Source organism: Nicotiana attenuata, chromosome 10 (genome assembly GCF_001879085.1).
Source record: "Nicotiana attenuata strain UT chromosome 10, NIATTr2, whole genome shotgun sequence".
Taxonomy (NCBI): Eukaryota; Viridiplantae; Streptophyta; class Magnoliopsida; order Solanales; family Solanaceae; genus Nicotiana; species Nicotiana attenuata.
In genome coordinates, this window is record NC_031998.1 from 5,767,413 (window position 1) to 5,787,952 (window position 20,540).

Below are 20,540 nucleotides of genomic sequence, written 5' to 3' on the forward strand. Positions count from 1 at the left end.
AATATGGGCAACCAAAGGAGGAGGTGAGGTCTTGGATGCAAAGGAAGAAGGAAAGAAGTCAAAACTTAGGACCAAACACGAGAAAGAGACTGAAATACTTACGAGTATAGTTCCAAGCCTCGGAAAAGTCGTCGACATTGGCCACCACGTCCTCGGTCCTGACATAGAAAAAGTTGAACTAGAATTGACGACTGGCTTTGTCGTCTATCTTTACCACCAGGAACTTGCCCCTAGATGGCGGAGGTTCAACACCGTCCCCCTATAAAAGCTAAGAGCGAACAGATGAATTAGATTTCGTAATGCCAGCTCGATCCCGGCCATCTCAACAAACTTGGTAAGCATCTTTATGAGTTTATAGACGTACGGCACAAGCTGCGCTGGGCAAACACCGTAGTAACAATAAAACTCCTCGACCAACGGTTAAAGGGGGAGAGAACAGCCAACTTGAAAGAAATAGGCATAAAGGGCAATACTCAGGATGTTGAACCTACACCGTATCCAGCCCCACCGAGATCAACTCGATGTGATTAGGAATGCCGAATTTAGCCCTATGTTCCGCCAATTCCTTTACCGTCATCACCGAATGAAAGGCTCCAAGATCGGCCTCTGGTGATTTGGTGAAATCAAATCTGGAATCGGGGCTGCACGGAATTATCTCTTCTGCCAACGGGAAGGTTCCATCCTCAACGGTGGCAGAGACACTCTTCTCATGAGGGGGAAAGACCACTGCCAAGGGGGCCACATGACTTACCTCGCCAGACTTAGAAAGCATGTTAGACATAGTTTGATATAGGTAAGAGAGGTATCGAATAAGGAAGAGCTAAGAACAATGCGAATCACTGAAACGGAGAAGATAAGTTCGAAGCAAGAAGAGAGCAAGAGAAAGATATGGGATTTCGAAACAACAAAAAATTTAAACCTCAAAATCGCGTCCAAATACCTCTATTTATAAAAAATTTGGCACCAGAACAGAAAACGGCTCATCATCACTAGCACCAGAACCGAAGCGGCAAGTTCAATTAGAGATCACACGTGAAACAAAGCAACACATCGGGACTATGCGTCATAATGATGCATAACATCATGATGTCATCCTACCTCGTGGACATCATAGTTCCAGCAAATTTCTCGGGAAATTCAAAGCATTTGAAATGTGCAGCCCAAGAAGGGTCACGCTGCTAGTTCGCCGCAACCACCACGACCTGCATAGCTCGCTCGATTGTGTCGACCACAAAGAACAAGATCCGCCCATTGAACCCACCTGAAGTCGGCCTCAATAAACGGAGGGACTAACTGTACGGGTCAAAATCTATCTTTAGTATATTTAAACGAAGATATTTTTAGGGGAAAACTTCCAAGTTGTCGTTTGTTGAAATGATCCAAGAAGAGGCAAAGTCTGTGGTCGAAGAGTAAACAAGGGACAAGTCGAAGAGTCAACAAGGGACAAAGTCGAAGAATCAACAAGGGACGGAGTCGAGGAGTCAGCAAGGGTCGAGACCAAGGTCGAGTGCCTTTGATGGAGCTTTAACGTCTAGTTTCAAGATATGATATTACATGGAATATTCTAGTGGATATTCTCTGCACTTGTACTGTTAGGATTTTTAGGAGCATGTTTCCTATAAATAGAAAAAGACACTATGACAGGAGACATGTGATATTCATTTGTAAAAAATTACACTTTGACTTGAGAAAGAGAATGAGATCCCATTTGCTAAGATACAAACATCACCTTTTTCACTGAGATTCTTGTCTATACTTTTTCACTAGATCCGAGAATAACTCAGATATTCAAGGGACTGTCTATCATTTATTATTTTTAGAAAGAACATCCACTTACTCCATCCTTTCTTGGGTGACTAATTCATTCTATTTACTTAAATGTCATTTATTGCTATTCATTGTTATTGAATGCTACATCATTGCTTCCGATTTCTGGAATATTTATTGTATGTCGCCGCCACTGCCCGACCATATCTACATAGTATTTGTTGCTTCTTTAAGAACTCCATCTAGGGATATTATTGTTAGCTTAGATTAACCCTTGTTTATATAAATTTAATTATTTGAACCAAGATCTGTATTTTTGGTCAAACACTTCGTTCACTTTTACTTGTGCATTATGGACTTTGCACACCCTAAAAATAATAAATAAAGTGCATAATTTACCATGATACCCATATTAAGTGATACATATTTTTAATGGATTTGAGAAAATAATTTGAAATGAATAATTAATTCTCTTGATATGCTAAAAGTGACAAGTAAAAGTGAATTTTTTTTTGAATACCGGACAAGTAAAAGACAATGGAGAAAGTAAATGAATAGGCAAAAGTATAGTCAGACATCTCTATAGCAGCATCTCTATATGTTGGAAAAATTGGATGATTATGGAGAATAAAAGGTTTAGCTTGAGGCGTGTCAAGGACACTGTCCTTAAGGATATTTCGCCCACACCATGATGAATAAAATTAGGCGTATCCCCCAGGATTCAACAAGCTCTTCTAGTATAACTAGGAGCAGAAACAACAAAGCTTAAACAAAATAAAACCCAGCAATGAAAACAGTTTAGAAGAAGAGTTTTACTTTCTGTTTTATACACTTTTTCGTCTACCTTTCAAAGTGAATGTAGAATAAATTATATAGTCCAAAAGTGGACATAAGCTAGTAAGCAACGGCAAAAAACAAATTCATTAAGATAAAGCCATTAATATTAAATAAACATTATTTTTGACTTTCAGGATAGTAACGTGCAAATCTCATAATAGTCATACAAATACTATTCAAAAGGTGGTTTCAAAATGAAAGCCATTAAGGCTAATCAAGTAGTCACATTTAATTTATAATCTGTTACAAAAAATATTCAAAATAATTACTATGATAAAGACTTATAAATAAAATATTAAGAAATGAATCTAGACATAGTTTTTGAATATTTCTTTTTGAGATATTAAAATAATTTTTCTATCACTATATAATAACCATTCATTATAAAAGTCAAGGTTTTTCATAATCTATTTTATTTTATGTTATGTTATAATATATGTCCTCTATAATAGTACTTCACTATAACAGCCAAAGGATATCGAAATAAATGAGGCTGTTATTGATAGGTTTAACTATAATTTTGATTTTTGTGCGTAATTGTGTTGTTTTGCATTATTTTTTGGTGGCCCAAAAAACAAGATGCGGATGACCAATTGGTTTTACCTGGGTTTACCCAAATTCCAGTAGGTCTGTCGAATTCTGAGTTCGACTTAACGTAATACTGCGAGAACGTCTTGGGAATTGCCCTCTTGCTACACCAGCATTGAGTCACTTGTGTAATTGTGTTAAAAACCAGCTTTCCTTTTAGGACATTTAAGACTGTTTTCAATTTGTCATCTTATTATTAGAAAAATAAAATAAATTTTACTTAACTCCCATAATTTCTAAAAAATAAAGAAACATTATCTTATTCACCTTTTGAATTGATATAGAATCTCAATAAACTTCAAAATCATAAAAGCCATGATTTGTCTAGTAATTACAATTCGACTATATTAGGCGCTAGGCCTTGCACATACTTGAGGTACATCATAAGAAGCTTGGAGTATAATTGTCACAATACAAGCGCGTTCTGCATAGCCTCCCATATTTTTTTAACATTATTTTCGTTTCGTTTTGCATGCTTTTAAAATGAAGAAGTCTTATGAATGAAGAATTATGCTACCAAATAGCAGACCTTTCTCTAAGCGCCCTGTCTATCGCATAAAAGAGTTTGGACACTAACTTTAGGTGAAATAGCTTATCAATTTGAATCTACCTCTTGTCTTTGTGAGTTAATACAATACCACTAAAGGTTGTAGTGAGTTAATAAATACATCTCTACTCTTATTTTTGGTTGTGCTTAAGATATTTATTTAGCTTTCACAATATATATATATATATATATATATATATATATATATATATATATATATATATATATATATATATATATATATATATATATATATATATATTGAATTTAACTTTTTCTAACCTAGTAGAGTCTCTTTAATTTATGTATACCATTTCCTTTTCTTTCGTTTTCTTTTATCGCATTTCATTCTGCAAAGCGCTAGACGCTTTCACCAACTTTCCTTCCTTGCATGCCCCTCATCTCTTCTTTTAGAGAAAAAACATTCGAAATTAAGAAACAAACTTTAGCAAAAGATGAGACAATTTGGGGTTCTTTTAGTTTCTTTCCATTGTGCTACTATAAGCAGTTCATATATTCAAGTGCTGATGAATAACGTTGTTGACCATATTCACCAGAAAATTAATAGAAGGAAAAGGCAGAGGACAGCATAAAGACAAGAGCGGACCTACTTCACTTTTTATCATAAAGAAAATTTTAGCCATTTAATCCATATTTAAAATACTTTCCACTTCTTGATACTTTATTGTATTACAAAAGTTTAGTAGGAATGACATGTAAATACTTCCAAAAAGAAACATACGGCAGGAAATAGAGTAGAGAAGAAAAGGCTAGCTTCTTGGTTATTCATTATTATATTACAAGATAATGTTGGATACTATCTTCTTGGGCTGGCCAGTGGCCACTTTTCACTAAGGAAAACCCAAGAAAATACTCCAAACTCTCTATGCTAACTTTAGAATATAGACATCGACTATATAGTCCTCCTCCATATGTTTTGAATCTTCTCTTCTTCGTAAACTTTGAGCTCCATCAGGTTTAAGAAACACAAATTGGCCGCAGGCAGCTCGAAAAGAATCCCTTGATGCCTTTCTGCAAATTTTTAGCTAGCATAAGAATTTAAAGAAAGAAGTTTTTTTGTTTTTCCTTTGAAGCAATATCTGACAGGAGAAATAATAAGGCAATCAATTTCCCATCCCTCCAATTTAGGGGCAAGAAGAATGAGGACAGTATAGATACCCTTTTAGGCTTAGCGTAGAGCAAGGTTGGGGAAATCTTGTAGAGATCTTCATCTACAGCTTTGGGTGCCCTTTTAGGTGAAGGACGAGGAGCTGCTGGAACAGGACTTGCTGCTTCTTTCACATCATCATATTCACAATCCTTTCTTCCTTCTTTTCCAACTGCTTTTTTCTGCCAAATTCCCAATCAAAGTTCACATCTAATTAATTAATTAACCGTTGGCTGATCGACCTCGAAGTAAAGTTATTTCTCCGTTTGAAGAGAACTTTTACACATGCATGTGATGTGATTTGGGTGGCTTAAAAACATGAAAATTATGATAAAATGAAAAGTTAAAATTAATTTATTTTCAATTATAAAAGGGTGTATTTCTTGTAGAGAGGGCTTTTAAGCAAATAATTTTACATCACATCAATTGAAAGAAACGAAGTAATACTACTTTCCTTTGAACGATATAGTACATTATTGAAAGAGAGAAATTAAAATGTGTAGTTGTAATATTCAGAAAACATGCACGTGAAGTAGTAAAACAAAAACCATTGAATGCTTTCACATGTTATGTCTCTTATTCACCTCTCTACAGAAGGATGTACATTACGTACTGGATATTAGTATCTAACAGTAATTAATACTAGTAATTACCTTACGACGAGGAACGACGATCATGGTAGGCGTGACAATATCGTTCTGGTAAAGATCGCCGGCGACGTACAAATCACGGTCTTCATAGTAGCTATATCGAAGCAAACCAGCTTGCCTAGCTGATTCAAAGCACTGTGTGAAAGGAACTGGGAATTCATTATCGTTACAGTCCCAGCAACCAAATGCTGGAACATGGCTCCTCCTCATGAAATAATAATTGCTCTCCTAAAAAAATACCCACAAATCAGAATCATAAAAGATTAATTTTCCAACCGAAAAATAAAAAAAGCTTACATCCATTTTGGGGGAGTATCACCAGTAGAATCTTGAAGATTGAAGAAGTCTTGAGAGTTCAAAAAGTTACTTTCTTATTTTCTTGTACCCAACTGGAAATATATTAAAGTAAGAATTTAAGGAATGTAGAAGGTCCTTTAAAGGGGACTGAAATGGGTTTGCTTTTTGGATTAGGGCAGTGGGGTATGAGGATTCAAAGAGATACTGGTATGAAGTTGTAAGAAACAGTAATGGTCCAGAAGAAAAAAGCAAAAAAAAAAAAGCCCAGATATCTAAAAAGCGACAAGAGGGACAGAGATGTAAGGACAGAGAGAAGAGGGGGAACTATTCTTTATTACAGTATTACTTCATCTTTGTTTGCCCTTTGCTAGGGACACTCTATATTCCAAGGTATGCCTATGGATATTATAAAAGTGGTTTCTCTTACTGAAAACTCTGATTCTCCCTTCTCTAAGCAATGACCAAAAAGCAGCAAACGCCACACCCCTATATTAACTAACAGCTCTAAAGTTGAAGTAGACCTTTTTACCCCACGCGCGTCACCGTGAATTCTTTGGTAGTTGGTGTTCCTTGGTAAAAATTGTATTGGTATCAAATGTTAACATCAATTATACTAATTTATTATGTTGAATATTTTTTTTAAAAGTGTGAATACATATTAATTAATCATAATTAAATAATAAAGTGTTATCATTTTATACACTTATTACGTGACGTACTGTGCACTTTTGCCCCTCTACTTGAACAAACTAAATTTTAAGAAAACAAATATTTAAACGAAAGATGGGATTAATCAAATTGGAATTGGTACAATTGTGGCTTATTGGTGTATTACACCCACACCAAGTGAAGCAAGGTTTCAATTTCACAAAAATTACTCTATTTGTTTCAATATAAATGACACGCTTTCTTTATAGTCCGTTCCAAAAATAATGATACATTTATATATTTGGAAACAATCCAACTTTAAACTTTTTATTTTACCCATTTTATCCTTAATCAGAAGCTGTTGCGGAATATCGTGAGTTAACTAGCACACAATCACTCACAAAGCAGATAGAGAACAAAAATCAACACAAGGATTTAACGAGGTTCGGCTAAGCCTAATCCTCGGGGCAAGAGCAAAGAGAATTTTTCACTATGAATGAGAAGAAAAGCACAATACAATCTATAGAATCCCCAACTACAACCCCTATATATAGATCCCAAAAGGTCTCAAACATATATGAGAAAGGTTTCCCAATTTGACAAGAACTATAGGTTTTCCTTTCCCAAATATATTAGGACAATGGGTTTTCTTAAACCTATAGGGACTATGGGTTTCCTAAAAATACAAGGAAATAATTCAAGCCACAAATAACAAATCTTCCCCTTGGCTTGAATTCTCTTCATCAACAGGAACAACGTCTCTCTACCTTGCCCTCAGCCCTCGCAAGGGCTCTATCCATTTCCGCACACATCAACCAAGTCTAGGCAATGCCTAAACTTGTTAAGAGACTCAATCTCTTTAGCCATAGCACTAATCTGTCGATTTGGTTCTGTACTCCGAATAGCTTCTGAGTAGCTATAACACTCATATGCATCAACGGTCTCTGCAACTGCAAAAGCAAATCCCACTGGATTCGTATATCCAAGAAGATTCCCATCAACTATGTTTGCAAACCTTTGCGGTCGGTTGATCGCTCTCTTCTCTCTGCATGTTGCAATGCTATATGGTTGTTGTTGCGCAGGTGCATCAACAATATCATCTTGATCAATATTTTGCACCTCCTCCACTTCCTCCACTTTAGAACTGCTGGGCTGAGCTAGTGGAGATTCAATTTCTAGCTCTATGCGGTCACTGACACCACGATCTGTTTCTGATATTGCCTTCTCCCTCTGACTGTCCAGTGAGGCAGATTCATTGAATGTTACATCCCTACTAATAATTAGCCCTTGAGTCTTTTGATCTGTGCACCACAACCTATAACCTTTCACTCCAGTTGCATACCCTAGAAATATGCACTTCTTTGCCTTCGGCTCAAGTTTCCATCCCTCACATGAGCACAACCAGGACAACCAAATATCCTTAAATTTGAATAATCAGCAGGCGAACCGGACCATACCTCAAAAGGAGTTTTGAACTCAATAGCTGTGGATGGAGATCTACTGACCAAATAACAAGCTGTATTGATTGCTTGAGCCCAAAAATCTTTGCTAACACATGAGTGTGAAAGCATGCTTTGTGCCCTATCACAAAGTGTTCTATTCATATGTTCTGCAACACCATTTTGTTGTGGTGTTCCGACACAAGTGCGGTGTCTCACTAAGCCCTCCCTGCTGCAGAAATTATCGAACTTAGAATTACAAAATTCCAACCCATTGTCAGTTCGAAGACGCTTAACTTTTCTTTCCGTCTGCCTCTCAACCACCGTCTTCCATTTAACAAATGTCGAAAATGCCTCATCTTTTGTTTTCAGAAAATACACCCACACCATCCTTGAGTAATCATCAATCAAAGTCATAAAATACCTGGCACCACTCTTGGAGGGAACTCTGTTTGGACCCCACAAGTCAGAGTGTATATAATCTAACTTGTCTCTGGTCTTGTGCTCGGCCTTCTTGATGAACTTTACCCTTGTCTGTTTACCAAACACACAATGCTCACAAAAATTCAAAACTTGATTTTTATACCCATTCAGCAAATTTTGCTTACTCAACAAAGACAATCCATTATCACTCATATGGCCAAGTCGCAAGTGCCACAACTGAGACCGATTCAGATCACTTTTCCCAGAAGCTACAACAGCTTCCCCTTCAACTACACTGGCCTGAAGATGATACAATTTAGAATGTAGTTTACCCTTCATGAGTACCATGGAGCCTTTAAACACTTTAAGTATTCCATTCTCGGAGTGAAATTTATACTTTTGATCATCCAAGTCGAAAGAGAAATCAAATTTCTCTTTATCCGAGGAACATGCCAACACTCAATATTTCAGAAAATTCGTCGAACATTCTCAATTTGATGTTACCAACCCCCTCTACTGGTAATGGATTATCATCTCCCATATAGACAGTCCCACTCATTTGTTTGTATGTTGCAAACCAATTCGTATGTGGACACATGTGAAAAGTAGCACCGGAATCAAGAACCCAAGAATTTTGCCCATGACTAGAACTCACAACACAAACTTCCCCTACATAATCACTATCATCAGAATTATTGCCACTGTCAACAATATTTGCCGAATTATCTATTTTCTGCTTCCCTCTTTTCTCTTTCAGCTTAGGACAATCTCTTTTGTAGTGACCTTGCTCCCTGCACTCATAACAGTGTTGCTTCCTTGCTCTAGACTTTGATCTTGCGGTTGACTTTTTCCTGTTAAAGTTCTTTTGTTGTGTTCTTCCTCTAATCACAAGACCCTCGCCCTCAATTCTGTTGTCTGAAAAGCTCTTTTTCAACTCTTTAGATTTTAGTGCATTACTAACATCTTCTAGAGAAATGTTGTCTTTCCCATATAGCAGTGTATCGGCAAAAGTATCATAAGACTGTGGTAAAGAACATAGCACAATCAAGGCCTGATCCTCATTCTCAATTTTGATATCCACATTCTTCAGGTCCATTATAATTGAATTAAACTCATCAAGGTGAGTTTTAACAGGTGTACCTTCGTTCATACGTAGATTGTATAACCTCTTTTTCAGGTAGAGGCGAATTGTCAGCAATTTCTTAGAATACAGATCTTCCAGCTTCTTCCATGTCGTTGCTGCAGAAGTTTCTTCAGCAATTTCCCGAAACGCTCATGAAGATCGCACTCAAAGCCCTCTCCTTCAGGTCTTCCTTCTTTGTCTCTTTCATATCTTCAGGAAAGTCCTCATCAATTGCTTTCCATAATCCTTGTAACACCGGGGACGATTTCATCCTAATCTTCCATAGACTGAAACTAGAACCTCTGTCAAATTTCTCTACTTCGTACTTTGTTAAAGATGATGAAGACATCTTAACCCTAGATTATATGTAGAAACCCGAACCTTACTCTGATACCAATTGTTGCGGATTATCGTGAGTTAACTAGAACACAATCACACACAAAGCAAATAGAGAAGAAAAATCAACACAAGGATTTAACGAGGTTCGGCTAAGCCTAATCCTCGGGGCAAAAGCAAAGAGAGTTTTCCACTATGAATGAGAAGAAAAGCACAATACAATCTATAGAATCCCCAACTACAACGCCTATATATAGATCCCAAACATATATGAGAAAAGTTTCCCAATTTGTCAAGGACTATAGGTTTTCCTTTTCCAAATCTATTAGGACAATGGGTTTCCTAAAAATACAAGGAAATAATTCAAGCCACAAATAACAGAAGCTTTATAGTCACACAAATGTCATGGCCCTACAAAATTTTTGCTCCTTAAGCTTTTAGAACAAAATATTTCAAAATTTTTTCAAACTTTGTGTCAAGTCAAATCACCTCATCTAGTTGAAACGGGAGGTATTACTTTACTGATTTCTATTATTTCACTTTTCCTCAAAAAAAAAAAAATAGAAAGAAAATGTTTGGAGCTGAATGTCAGTTCCCTCAATGAAGGCAATGAGTCAAAAGAGAACTAGCTAATTAGGTTTTGGCAGGTTTGAATTGTTGTGACAAGACTGAGTAGCAGTCACGGTCTAAGCTGTGATATACTTAGACGGAGCTTTTAATAGATAAAATGCAGAAACACAGAATGTGAATCTAGGGATTGATTTGGTTCATGACTCAATGCTCTCAAATGAAAGGTCAACACTTGATACAAACTCCTTTTGTCATCTGGTTATCGTTTTAAATTTGCTACTCTTGGATATATTTGGGCAAGGATAGGGGAAATGGATTTTACTCTGGAAAAGACAGATGAGCAATTTAAGATAGCAGTAGCTAGCAAGTTTGATGTTTTTTGGAGAAAAAGATGGCACGACGCAAGGGAGTAACATGACCAATGGATTTCACTTGGGGTTTGTCAAAAATTCAGTAGTGTCGTTGATATCTGAGTTTGACTTAACGTAATGCAACTGCCAAGATAATGCCTCGGAAATCCCCTCTTACCATAGCATTACGGTCCTTTCTTTTTCCTCCTAATAAAATAAAATTGAAGGGTATAATTTCATAAATCTCTTCTAATTTGATTTTAAACTTATCCTCTTTCTTGATTTATCAAATTGTGTTAATCTTTTTCTTTTTAGCAATATTTTAACTTCATTAAATATATAAAAAACTGTAACTCAACTAATTGGCTCTTCTAACATACTCTTTTCTTAAAATTAATATTTTAAATATATTTTTAAGTACTTTCAGATACATGTTCAATCAACGCTAGCCTCATCAGGTCAGGTAAGTCCTGGGACCAAGCAAGCTTATGGATCACATTCCAAATTGTTTATAAAAAGAACACCGGTGGATCTAGACAGGGGCGGCTAAAGCCTAAAGCCAAAATTAAATATGAGCCCTAAATTTTTAAAAGAAAGTTATATGATATGTTTTTATTTAAAATCTATTTTTCTAGCTTCTTGAGATACAAAGTATTATTAATCCTTTTTATAGTCGATTTTCCCTAATAATTTATTTTCAAATGATAATATACCCAACTCATTTAATCTTTCGTGAGATATTGTTAATTTTAGATAAGATTTTACAGAACAATAGAAGTATAGAACTATTGGAAGCTTTAATTTTTTGGAGAAAGAAGGTGAGTAAGAATATTAAAGAAAAAGACAAAAATATGTAAGGGTTTCTGAAATATAAAGAGATCGGGAAAAGAAAGATTGACTTGAGCAAATTAAGAAAGGGAGAGTAAAAATTTTACATGAAGAAGTAAGAAGTGAAAACTAAAAACGTTGGGAAAACTATTCATCTACCCATGTTTAAGTAAGTCAAATTATTACTTTATTTATGTATCTAAAGAGCTTTCTTTCCTTTTATATTAAAAACTCTTCTTTTGTATTAAAAGTACTAAATATTATTTTTTAAATACATACAAACCTATTATCTATACTATATCTATAGCACAAGGCCCTTAGCGAAATATCGTTCGCCGTTTTTGCCCTTTAAAAATTTATTTCACATTATACAAAACTATCATTTAACTAATATTTAGAAATTTAAAATAAACTATAATCTTATTTAATAAATTTTCCCTTATTTGAACTAGAAGTCCTAATATGTAGGAGTTTAAATTCAAATACGATTTACTTTCTATAAATTATTTATTTTTTAAATTGATGAGCTTTAATTTATACGTAAGTCTAAATTTTGAGAATATTGCTATTTGTGTATTTATTTTTATTTTATTTTGTTAGAGTCAGAACGATTGTGTTCTATAACTAGATATCACAACTAATTTGTTTAGTGATTCGATTATCATGAACCAATACTTAGGAGTTAGGACAAGGTACACTATGAATCTGCCACTTTAGTTAAAAGGTTTTTATGATTCTTCGGTTTAAAAAATAGTATTTTGAATTTCTTAGATCTTTCAAACTATTAGTATTTCTTTCCAATATGTTATTTCACAAAATAGGGGATTACAACTTAGATCTACTTATTCTATTTTCTTTTGAATATGACTGCTTGTGCTTAAGCTTTTTTCTAATATTTAGGAGTTTAAATCAACTAAATTGTGTGTATTAAATTCTTCATTATCTGAATATATAAAAGATTTTCATATTAAACACCTTGCGTAAAACTTTTTCTTATTTGAATTATGTAATATAATTTATTTTGCAAAAATAAATAATCTAAAATTAAACAGCAAAGTCCACAAAGAATAAGTGAAACTAACTGTTATTAAAATCGACAATATTAGCGATAGTCCTTCAATATTTAAGTATTTTTAAGTTCTCAGACTCTAAGTCTGTTGCTTTGTAAATATATACGATATCTAAATTTCTTTATTGCAAGGTGTCCTAACTCATATCAATTAAGGATCTTATTACTTTTTTTTTTTTTTGCCTATGTTTTATAGTTATAATTGCTAATAGTTATACCAGCTCAAATGGCTAGCCACCTAAATAGAATCGGTGTATATCCTTTTCAGAAACTTTTACTATTTTTAGTTTATATTTAATAATTCAAACACATTAATTAATAATATTTATATAATTTTAAAAAAATTATAATTATCGATATAGGGTACACGCGTAACGCTTTTACCCTGAGACTAGTTTTAAAATAATGGGGCCCTTAAAATTTGGAGGCCTAAGGCACAAGCCTTACTATAATAGAGCCGACCTCGGATCTAGAGCTTCTGTTAGACTGTTACGATTCCATCGAAATTGTCAAATTAGTAGCTTTGCCCTGAACATTATATTTTCTAAAAAAATTATTATACAAATTATTAATTTAGAACCTAATAACTTAAAAGGATTTTTGAACCGAAAAATTGTTACGATCCAAATTCACGTGACCGGCATCGAGCACACTACCTGACCCGAGCGAACTAACTCATGATGCATCCCAACCATATACAGATAACCAATACTACGGAAGCTATTTGAAAATCAGTAGTAACATTTTCAAATCAAATACTTTTCATATCCAAAATCATATATACATGAAGTATTTCACAATAATAATAAAATTAATGTTATTTTTTGTACGTCGTGTACACTCTATTATTATAACGGAACATAACTATCCATGGAGCCTCTACCAAATACTAGAACTAAACATTTGTCTTATTTGGGAAAATTTTTGACTAAAAGAAAATAAGATCAACATAATAACTACCACGAAATACCTTGTGACCTGCAAGCTGAAATACCCTGTGACTTGCTATTTAAGATGCTGGAACTATTTTAGTTTTAGTTGGAGTAGCAAAATAGGCATGAGGGTTGGCATTTTAGGTGTTAATTTTTGTTGGCTTATAGTCGTTTCCATATAGTTCAATATTTTATCAGTTTATTTTTTATAGAATTAAAAACCTACTCTATTTGTTCGTTATAGCTATATCTATACTATATTAAAAGCACGAAGACCCTTAGCGAAATATCGTTCGCCGTTTTTACCCTCGAAATATATAATTTACATTGGACACAATTGTAATTAAAGTTACTTTCCTAATATAGGACACTTAAATCACCTAAAATTTTGGTTATTAAATAAGAACTACTAATTTTTAGCCTTTAGCCATTATAACATATTGATTAAATAAAAAAAAAAACGTGAGTACATAATACCATTCAATAAAATACTATTAATGAAATAATATTTACCTAGAATGAAAGACTGGATAAACTAACCCTTTTCTTTTTATTTCACACTTGATCTTTATAATAAGAAGATTAAATATCATAAGAAACACTTCATTTAATAGTCATTTAATTACTTTTTTAATATTTAGAAGTTTAAAATTAATTAAAATTTACTTATTAATTTGTTTCTCATTTGAGCTATGTAGAAAGTTAAAATATTATAGCTTTATTAGATTTCACTTTATATATGTCTTACACTTAAATTATATATAAATGATAAACAATAGATAAAGGAAAAATAAAAGATTTAAGAAAGAAAAAGGTACGGGTTCTTCAACAATAAAATACATAGTTGACTTTTTAAAAATATACAAGACTAATGCACTAATAAAATTATTCAATATTATACTTTTAACTTTTAAAAGTTTTGAATGCAGTATTACAATTATGTGGATTGATGAACAGAAATAAAAAAATATGCACGAAAATAACAAGATAATTTATGAGATCTTTTAATTTTTAATCCATGATATATTTAGCTAAATATGAGTAGGTTCATTAGCTAGCTTTCGATAATAGATTCTCTTACTAGCTTGCTTTATTTTTTTTAACATCTTTTTTTCTTATTTATTACTGTACTTTGATTTTGTGTTTATTTAAAGTTCGTAGATTATTAGTTGCCTGGTTATATTGTAAGTTGTATCCTTCAACATTATTTAGATTTTCAAATTTCTCGTAGTGAAACTAAAATTATGAAATTGCAAACTTGGAACAAATGTTAAGTTGAATTATTGATGATTGCGGACTTCTGAGATAATTTCTTCAATTATTGAGTTAGTTATACACAACCAATAATATGACCACCTTTAGGAACTTATACTTTTATTTTATAACTTAATACTATTTTAAAAAAAAATTATGCTCATTAAGATAGGATTCACGCGCATCACGCGTTCCATAAGACTTGTATCTTATAAAAGTTTATGACTTTATTAGGAAAAACCTAATAATCGATTTGGTATGATTTGATTCGATTGATTTGATCGTGTTTTAAAGATCTATTGACACTCCTAATCATAACTAGCTCCATCTTTCTTTATGAAAATATCTTATGTAATAACAAAACTATTAATAGTGATTAAAATGTTTGGAGTTACCGTCTAATAAAGTCATTTAACTAGACACAACTTAATTTCAAGGTTTTGCTTATGCTAAACACCGTCCCACTTTACCATCTCCATTATTTTAAGTCTACTCATCAAAAGAATTTTGGAAAAGATGGGAAGAGTAGTTTGTATCAAGTTTAAATCAATGGGTCATTTGGATATTGAAATTTGACGAGACCGAAATCAGCAGCTTCATTGAATGAAACTTTCCCTAAATTCATATTTAGTGCTTCTCTATTTTTTCATCTATGGGTCATTCGTTGAAGAATAGTTCCTTTTTAGCATCTATTAAAAGCTCCGTTCTCTGTGACTGTACTATTTTGACCCATTGCCTTCGATAAGTTGACTTCTCCAACTTCAGTTCCGTCCTTTTTTCTTTTCTTTATACTTTTTTGAAGAAGAAATATAAAGAAAAGAGTAGCAAGAAGCAGAAATCTCACAAATCACAATAGGAATTTAATTTTACACTGGATAAGTGCAAATAAACTTCTAACTACTGGACATTAAACTTCTAATTTTAACGCCATGAGTCATACCAATTCTTAGAGCCCTTACTCAAATATAGTGAGAACAAAAATGCATAGTTAAGTCAGGTGAATAGTGAATAAGATAGTTTTTAACTTTATTTTGTAACATTATTCTGTGTTGTTTTTCGAAAAATTTATTAACTTTGGATTATGGTTTAAAAGGATCCATTTTCCTCTTCTGTTTATAATTTCTTGGGTAGTTAATAAAACTAGGGCACGGAGCACCAAGCATTCGTGTAGGGTTAAAAAGTCTACTTGAACTTTAGACCTTTTATTTAATAAGGGTGTGTGTCATTTGCTCTTTTCTGAGAAACTACTTTAATTTCTTGACCCTGCGTATAACATTGGAATATACACCGTCTTAGCAAAGTGCAAACAAACAGAGAATTAAATAAAGCTATGCTAATATATTCTTGGCTCCAGGCCCCCCTTCTATTTGACCTTACTTCTCTGTCCCTCTTGTCTATTTCTCACATTTTTTTTTGATATCCAGACTTTTGCCCTTTCTGTGTTTCTTTCCTTTTTTTTTTTTTTTTTTTCATATGTGGCCTTATTATTTTTTATTTATCGGAAACAGTCTCTCTATGATATTTTATACTTCAGCGCCACACAAGAGGGGTAATTTGTGTGATGTTCAATTTTTCTCGTGCACAGATTATAGAAGGACCTGGTTCTTCTATGTGTTCCTTATACTACTGTTGCGGAAATAGTAAATTCGAAAAGTAAAGAACACAAGTATTTTTTATGTGGGAAATACCCGGCTCAAAAGGTAAAAAACCGCGACCTACTCCTCAATAGGATTTTCTCCAGCACTTCACTAAATCACTGAGCTAAAATAGCATTTACAAAACTTTTTGTAAACCTAAGGATTACCTCTAATCCCGTTGTGGCAACCAACCTCTAACTGTTGTGACAACTTCAAGTTAACTCTAACTTGAATACAATAATCAGAGTGCCTAATACAATTGCTTCTAGATAAAGCTAAAAGGTACAATTTGAAACACCTACTACAATGAAACTAGAATAAAAAACAGACACTAGGAACTGTTCTTCTATCTGGTTCATGTAGCTTCAGGTTCGCACACTTGAATCACACAAGAATTGCTTGCAAAATGCCTTGCTATTTTGCTCTCAATTCACGTTTAACTTCAGCGTTTGTGCGTACCTGTAAAAATGAGAACATCCTGAAATATATAGAGTTAGTAGAATAGGAAAGAACTAGAGTTCCAATGCTATACTCTTCCTTGGTGGAAGAGTTCTAGTTATCTTCAACTTCTAACTCCTCCCTTATCTAGGATAGAGTTCTCTTGAGTAAGGAGTCCTTCTCCTTATCAATTATGCAACTTTTTCATTCAGGAGATATCAGATATAACAACTTATGCTTATCTCCTTCATGTGCATCTCTTATGCTCGAATCTGCCCGTGTGTGTGTACATTGTGTATGGACCTGGTTCATGCTTGAGTTCCTTTGCTAATCATCAAAACAAACTTCACTTGGGCCAACAAATTCCCCCCGTTTGATGATGACAAACTTTGTGCTTTTCATAATCGTAGGCCCTGTGCCAACTCATATCAACATCAACACAATGTTAGAACACTTTCTATTTTAAAGTCACAAATCATCAAGGACCAGGTTCATTAGGTTATAAACATCATAGTCCAAAGTAAAAAGCACAACCCATCTTCCATATTTTGGCATCATCAAAAAGTTGCATAATTATGTTAGATAACCAGAGTTTAATAGAAATTACTCATGGCCACTGGGTCTACTTCAAATGCAATCATGGAATCAAGCATAATTTATCAATCTAATGATATTAGCCATCTAAAAATATCAATAAACAATTAGAGCACAAAAACAGTTGATTGTCATCAATACAAGTAATCCACAAAGCATAAACAGAAATAAAAATACCAGATCATGAGCAAAAAGAACAAAAAAAAATCCCATCTGGGTCACTAGTTTGCCTAACTAAGGCTAGGAAGGTTTCAAGACTGGGAAGGACTAGGTTCATGGTTTTTGGCCTGAAGTATCTTCAGCATATCATGAAGAATGCCATTATTCTTCTCCTTCTCCTTTGCAAGCTCAACCCTGGGAGCATCTCTCTCAATTTCTACTTCAGCCGACCTCTTCTTCAACCTCTCAATTTCAGCATCCTTAGCTGCACTCTCTTGCACCAAAGCGTGCACTTTGCTGTTCACATGTACCTTCTTGGATGAACCAGGTTCTTTTGGAGTGGTGTGGACTTCATAGTCACATGAAGTCAAAGTGTTTGCCCCAAAGTGATCCTTGCTTGTACCAACTTCCCATTTCTTGATGGCTACCTTGAAGTGTGTGAGTACAACTGTGAGAATGAAACCTTAGGGTATAGCATGAGTTTAGTGCCAGTCAGAACCCTATCAAGGAGCTGGATGATAAACCCAGGCCAATTGATTTGCCTTACACTGTCCAGACATTCCATAAGGACCAGGTCCATGAATGTGGCAATGTGCCTCCTTTCCTGCCTAGGCAGCACAACCTTGTTAACAAATTCGAACAGCACTTTGTGGGGTGGCTTCATTTCACTTTTGTATATAACTTGGGTTGAAGCTCTTCTTCATTATCATCAAACTTCCTTGTAATGGCAAGTGATGTAGGGAGATTTCTAGGCTTGACCATTCTAACTTTTTGTAGTCATTGCACCCTTCAGTAGATACTCCCAGAATTTCTCCCAACTCCTTGTCATCAAAACTCACAGTCACCCCCTTTACCACACTGGTGACTCTGCCATTTTTGATCTCACAATTTGCCATGAACTCCACAATCTCAGTTCTGGCAAGCTTTCCATCCATCCGAAGGACCATGTCCTTCCAAACCTGCAGTTGTAACATTTCTAGAAGCATCATCATTCCTTCCTCCTCCAAGTTCCTGAGGAGTCTACCTTTCAAGATGGTTTTTTTCCCAAACTTAACCATCTTGTCCTTCTCTGAATCAGATTCTTCTTCTTCTTCTTTGTTACACCCCATGTTTTCATACGTGAGAGTACGTTGTAACTCAACTGATGTAAGCTCAGAAATGAGATCATCTTTGAAAGTACATACAGTAAGTTAATCATGTTAACTTGGAGGTTAAAAATATTAATATCATGGACTACAAGTACCAAGAGGGTTGGAAGACTTAGAAGCTAAACGAATTGCAGAAAATAAGTTTCGTCGAAAGTCGACAAGTTGAGAATATTATAACATGTACCTTTGGGGTGAGAATAGGGTGCTTAAAATCATAAGGAGATTATGTTATGAGTTATTTTAGTCATATGATAGACCCGTGTTATGTTTTGAAGTCAAGCGAGTTGTGGAACAAATGTTGGAAAAGGTCATCACAAGTTACATTCATAAATGTGTTGAAACTTAGGTCAAATGTAGCTGAGCTTTTCCCCCAATATACTTGGAATTGGGGGATTATCTACTTACCAAATTTAAGATCTACGAGTCTAGTTTCTAACACATTAAACCGTTCGTCGATAAGACATCGGAGTAGAGAAATATTTGTAGTTTCACGAGACTGCGTTGACTGAATAGGTGTCAAGTAGGTGTGTCACTAAAGCTTTTTGAGAAATACATTTCGTGTGTTATAAGAGGTCTTTATAGGACAAATTATATACCAAATTGAAGGTCTTGGAATGTAGTTTCCAACACTCTTAACCGTTCATTCATACGATATCCGTATAAAAAGATATAAGCGTCTGAAGAAGAGACGAAAATAGGGTGCCAAGCTAGCACCTCTTTGACTTTTCAAATATATATATATATATATATATATATATATATATATATATAGGCCTTATGTCGTCTCTTTATTCACTTTTCCACATACCAAGACCAGAATAAGACCCCTAAACTTATCCTCAAGCTCTCCACAAGGGTTTCCAAGAATATTAACATCCCGGGTACGAAATCAAGAAACAATAACACTAGAACGATCCCTACGACGTAAGTATCGCTATATCGCCTCTCTTTTTCTTTGTAGTTTGAGTTTTGGAAGGTACTTCATAGTTAAGAAAATGTCTACTTTCTGTATTTAAGCTTTAAATATTAAGGAAGATTGATAAATTCAATCCCTATTAGTTAGAACTCACGGGACGGTGATCGGAAGCCGTGAGTTCGAGTTATTCGACTTGTAGTAGACTGCTTTATGGGCTGTTTCGTGTTGCTTTTGGGTTGTCTATTTTGATGTTGTTTAATGGAGTTTTGGAGGATAAATGATGTGTAGAAACACCACATAATGGCAAAATGGTGGATTAATCATTCTTTGTAACATTTTCGGGGTCTTTGACACTACTATAGTTGTCGTTTTGTGAAGTGATATGAGTGTGTTGGGCTGTTGTGAGATAAAGATAATATGGATTTCGACTTGAATACACTGTAGGAGGTAATTATTTTGTGTTCTTTCATGTACTTAAGGTTTTCTTGACATTGATTAAGTTAAATGGATGGACTAGACATGAACTAGTGAATAAAGTTGCTAATTGAGGATAATTGGAGTTGTGGATTATTTTCTTTGTTATAAACATATGTTATAAGGCTGGAATCATTGATGAATGAATTCATTATCATGTTAATGATACTATTGAGTTAAATTCAGAAGTCTATAAGGGGTGATATGGGGTATACAAATTCCAATTGGAGCATGCCGCTCGTCGTGAAGTAGTTGTGACTTGTTGTTGTTTTATGCTGTTGTTATTGATAATTTTGTATTGCTGGATTTCTCTGGTCATTGTTGTTGGTATATGGTATTGTATGATGC

General features: G+C 34.3%; 1 protein-coding gene across 1 annotated transcript; it reads right to left on the minus strand.

Annotated features, from left to right (window-relative positions):
* On the minus strand, positions 4,392 to 6,316 carry LOC109232952. The gene is made up of 4 exons (XM_019398655.1): positions 5,855 to 6,316; positions 5,561 to 5,785; positions 4,919 to 5,089; positions 4,392 to 4,771 (listed from the first exon to the last, which is right to left on the minus strand). The coding sequence occupies exons 1-4, from the start codon at positions 5,858 to 5,860 to the stop codon at positions 4,718 to 4,720; spliced, it is 456 nt and encodes a 151-aa protein (XP_019254200.1). The 5' UTR covers positions 5,861 to 6,316; the 3' UTR covers positions 4,392 to 4,717.

What these genes read in the sequence shown, in the direction of transcription:
- LOC109232952 (XM_019398655.1), bottom strand. An exon ending in TCGTCGTTCCTCGTCGTAAG is followed by an intron (nt 5,090 to 5,560) that starts GTAATTACTAGT and finishes GGAATTTGGCAG; the next exon opens with AAAAAAGCAGTTGGAAAAGA. An exon ending in TCTACGCTAAGCCTAAAAGG is followed by an intron (nt 4,772 to 4,918) that starts GTATCTATACTG and finishes AAAAATTTGCAG; the next exon opens with AAAGGCATCAAGGGATTCTT.